General features: G+C 36.1%; 1 protein-coding gene across 1 annotated transcript; it reads left to right on the top strand.

Moving 5' to 3' along the window:
* The first annotated feature begins 243 nt into the window (after positions 1-243).
* On the top strand, positions 244-2,963 carry LOC105764225 (zinc finger protein MAGPIE). Its single transcript, XM_012582741.2, has 3 exons — positions 244-746; positions 866-1,262; positions 1,671-2,963. The coding sequence occupies exons 1-3, from the start codon at positions 647-649 to the stop codon at positions 2,524-2,526; spliced, it is 1,353 nt and encodes a 450-aa protein (XP_012438195.1). The 5' UTR covers positions 244-646; the 3' UTR covers positions 2,527-2,963.
* The last annotated feature ends 1,948 nt before the right edge of the window (positions 2,964-4,911 follow it).

Raw genomic sequence — 4,911 nt, 5'->3', positions numbered from 1 at the left:
CGCACAGTAATTCTTATAATAATTGATCACTTATCTTTCTTTCAAATCTGGAAAGGAAAAATGAATGAATCTGTGGCTTGAAATAGCTGGAGCTGCCCTTTGGGTTGTGGATGCTTAAATTAAATGTGATTCACTACTGCTTGAAGGTTCCATTCCTTGTACATTTGTTCAAATGGTTTTAATATGCAAGTGGAGTTAAAAAATGCAGATTGGAATACAGCAGCAAAGATTATAAAATTGGAAAAACAAAAAAACATACAAATTATGGGATAATCATTCCAAATGAAAAAGTATGGAGATTAGCTTTCTTCCCACTTCATCTCTCTCGGTCTCTTCAACCTCTTTCCTTACCTCTCAACTTTAACTTTTCACCTCCTTTCATAATATAACTTCTACTATTATATTCCACCTAAAAGCAAGTCATTACGATAATTTAAATCACTACACCTTTTAGAAAGAAGAGAGATTCATTCCTTTGCATATACCAGCTTATGTTGTTAGGGTTGAGAAACTATTAGAACAAGCCTCAGTCTCTTCATCAATGAGTTTCTCTTAATCACAACATCAATATATATTACATCTTTGGTTAGCTATATATCATAAGTTTTCTGGGTTTCTTTCAAAGATATTGGAATTAACAGAGAAGATGACAGAAGAATCAATTTCAGATGTTTTTGTGATAAATCCTATACCTGGATCCAATCCTCCAGTTGCAAAGAAGAAAAGAAACCTACCAGGAACACCAGGCAAGTGCCTTCTTTTTCCTCCTATATCTAATTTTCTGAGGATTCACTAATAGTGATCTTCGTCAACTTAATGACTAAATGTTGTCTTCGTTTTCCACATATGATATGGGTAATAGCAGATCCGGAAGCAGAAGTTATAGCCTTGTCCCCAAAGACTCTGATGGCAACCAACAGATTCTTGTGTGAAATATGCGGTAAGGGTTTCCAAAGAGACCAAAACCTTCAACTTCATCGGCGGGGACATAACCTTCCATGGAAGCTGAAGCAAAGGAGCACTAAAGAAGTAAGAAAACGCGTCTACGTGTGCCCTGAAAAGACCTGCGTGCATCACCATCCTTCAAGGGCTCTTGGGGACCTCACCGGTATAAAGAAACACTTCTGTCGGAAGCATGGAGAGAAGAAGTGGAAGTGCGACAAGTGCTCCAAGCAATACGCTGTGCAGTCAGATTGGAAAGCACACTCCAAAACCTGTGGCACCAGGGAATACAAATGCGACTGTGGTACTTTATTTTCAAGGTAATAACTCTTGTACAGCCATTTTCACATCTGAAAAGAATAGACCATGAAATTGATAGTCTTTGTGGTTCTGCTACTTCTGTCTGTGTGATAGACGATAAAGTGTCGCTTTCTTCATGCAACAGTAGTAGTCAGAATTCCATAAAGACTAATGACGACATAGATAAAATTGGAATGAAGCCCCTCTGACCCTTTCTCTTTATCATATTAGCTTACTAGGCCGATTATTTAAACAACAGTCACATTATGATGTTACAATCTGTCGCGATTTAGATTTCTTCTGCTATTTATCAAAATAACCATGATGTGCTTTCTATCCATAGCAATATCTTTTCATAAAAATTGAAAAGTCTTTTTTTTTTTAATTTCTGAGACATGACGTGGCGTTTGTGAATTTTTGTTGAGCAGAAGAGATAGCTTCATCACTCATCGGGCCTTCTGCGATGCCCTGGCAGAGGAAACCGCTAGAGTAAATGCAGCTTCCAGCATGCATAGCAATATCAATCATCTCATGGGGAACCAAATAGGACCGCCCATGGCACAACATTTTCCCCCTATTTTCAAGCCAATTTCGAGCAATAACGTAACGATAGATCAAACTAGCTGTGGACTTTCTTTATGGATGGGCCAAGCATCTCAATTCCACGACTCAATTCCCAAAAGTCTCCAAGAGATTCATCAATTTGGTTCCGTGATTTCGGGATCCATATACAGTGATCCGCTAGTTTCAATTTCGAATCCTCCTGCATCTGGTTATCACTTAAATTGGGTGTTAGGCAATAAGGTGTCACCGAGTCATGCTGAAGAGCTAACAAGCACTTCCCTTCCTTTGAACAATGTCAAAGAAAATGGAGCTCGGCTTGTGAGTGTTCCTTCATTATTCAGCACCCAAAAGCTCCACTCTCATCAAACCACATCCGCAAATATGTCTGCCACAGCTTTGTTGCAGAAAGCCGCCCAAATTGGTGCTACTTCTACTGACACATCATTCCTAGGAAGCTTGGGAACCAAGTGTAGCATCAGTCAAATTCAAGAAGGGAACAAGTATAGTGGTCTGTATGTGTCAAACACTCCACCAACTAGTTTTGGAAGTGATTTAGAAAATTCAGCAAATGACATTTCCAATTTGAATCAACTGCAAATGCAGCCTGCAAAGCGTCAGCGCTTGCAGAACGAAGATAGTAGTGGCGGACAAACAAGAGACTTTTTGGGCGTCGGAGTACTGCCCATCTGTCACCCGTCTTCAATCAATGGATGGACATGATATGGCATAGGAATTTTGGGAGTTCGCATATTTCCTTGATGTAAAGCTAGGCTGATAATAAAGGGATGCGGGTTCAGAGAGATGGGAAGGTAGAGACAGAATTTAGTGTTATTTGGAAACTTTGCAGGGAAGAAAGGTTGCACTGAGTGCACGATGAGAGGCTAAAAGTATGCCTAAGAACCATTGTAAGGGTGATATCCATGCATATTCTCTTAAAACCTTGAACGCCGATTCCTTTAAAAATTGTGGCTTTTAGCTTTGCTAAAAGGGGATGGAGTATAGTGGGGGCAAGCAGGCACAGCGAAAACCCCTTTAGACCTCCATTATTGCATTTGTTTCGCTCCACTTTGTTTTCGGTTTGTCATACTAGATTTAAAGAACTCTTCCAGATGCATAAAAGCTTGATTATTCTAAGTACAAACATGCTTTGAACTGTTTCTCTTCTCTAAATAATAAAATGTTGCATTTCCCTCGGCAGTCAGCACCAAACTATGCATATATACCTGCACGATAACAAGATTAGCACTATTTTAGAGCTTTAATATTCTTCCCACAAATAGAACAAACATTATCTATTTTTTTTTGTATTCTCAATTATATCCACTACTTCCATTTTGAACTTTGTTGCAAGATTGTTACGAGAGTAATGACACCACTACTGCATCTGTAATTGCTCAAGTTTCAGAATTTGCCTTATTTGGAATTAGTAATTTTTTCTTTGAATAAAAACAGTTAGATCTTGTCTAAGCTGGTATCATGTATGTCTATTGGCCCATATTTGAATATCATTCTTACGGAGGAACAAATCTTTGAAGATTGCTTGATTTGGATCAAGCTAATCAAATCCTTTATTTTTTGGAGATTGGCTTGAATGACTTGAAGGCATATATTAGAGATCTCTGATTTATTTTAGAGTTCATTAGGATATCAGTAGTCCTAGTTTATCGACCACTTTGGCGAGGATTAATATTATAACTAATCTATATATCAACAAGTCCGATAATGCATATATATTCGAGACTTGTATAGGTTAGAGGTACTGAGAATTTTAGCACTTAAGCTATTCATTTAGAACTTGTTTTAGTGAATGCATTTTGTAAGTAAAACAAGTGAGTCAATTGGTTTTACAAACTAATTTTTCTACGGGGAGAACTTAGTCTCTTGAAAACTTAGTGGAAAGAGATGGTTACAACACTAGTGACTAGTAGTAGGAGTTAAATCATTCTTTGTATGAGATTGAAGATAATGAATTGACTCATTAAGCAATGCCCAATAGACATAGGTGATTATCGAACCATATAACCAATTGTATTGTGTTGCTTATCTTTAGTTGTTATACATAAACATGTATTTTCAATTGGTATCAGCAGAGCTTAACACATGATGTAGTAAGTGGTGTTTTTAGTATTGTTTTTTTTCAATAGAAAGTTGATCTATCTCATGTCCCCTAATGCTGGATGGATTCAACTACGCATATTGGAAGGCAAGAATGAAGCCTTTATAATGTTGTTGAATGAAAAATCCTGACATGATATTCTTATTGGATAGGAGTCACTTGCAACTGAAACTTTAAGAGTTAAAACTCTTAAATTTGAACTCACATAGACCACTGAAGAGGAGAAGTTGGCCAATGCAAATTCTAAGCCTTTGTATGACATTTTTATGGAGTTGATAGCAACGAGTGTTGGAAAAATCAATTTAGAAAACGGTGTTTTTAGGCACAACAGAAGTTTAAATTTTTTTCTTAAAATCGAGCCTTGTGGTATTTATACTAAAAAACCCTAAGCCAAATTATTACATGTGTTTTGTGCTAGGTGGTCTAAGTCATTTCTCAACTTTCTATCAAACAATATTTTTTCCAAAACAAAATAAACAAAACGCACAAAATGGAAACTTTTATTAACTTTTAGTGGGAAAGTTAATTTCTGTTTATGGGAACCAGAAACTCTGAGCTTTTCAGAATATAGAATTTATTCTTATAAATAAATTACCACTATTTTCTAAGAGAATAACATCACTTGATTGATTATGTCTTGTCTATTTTTAGGTCATCCCATAGTTTCTATTTATAGGAAAAATGATACAAGAATTTTAATTGAACAATGGGTAATAAATATTGATAATTTAATATAAAATATAGTATTCCACTATAACAAGGGACAACGACAACCCTAAGATACTAAGGTTTGTTGCCCCTCTCATATGGGATGGGCTCTCGGGCCCGTCTCATGTACTGGGTACAATTATATGTGTCATTTGGACTTTTATTCGACACTTATAATATATTTAATCTAATAACTATTTTTCTATTTCTCAAAATATTAATTAATTAATCCAATTAAATTATTTTCTCAACACAATTCTAATTCCATTAAAGTCATGATA

The sequence above is a fragment of the Gossypium raimondii genome, chromosome 12 (genome assembly GCF_025698545.1).
Source record: "Gossypium raimondii isolate GPD5lz chromosome 12, ASM2569854v1, whole genome shotgun sequence".
NCBI classification, from domain to species: Eukaryota; Viridiplantae; Streptophyta; class Magnoliopsida; order Malvales; family Malvaceae; genus Gossypium; species Gossypium raimondii.
Note: the sequence above shows the minus strand (reverse complement) of the source record. Positions and strands in the feature narration are given on the sequence as shown.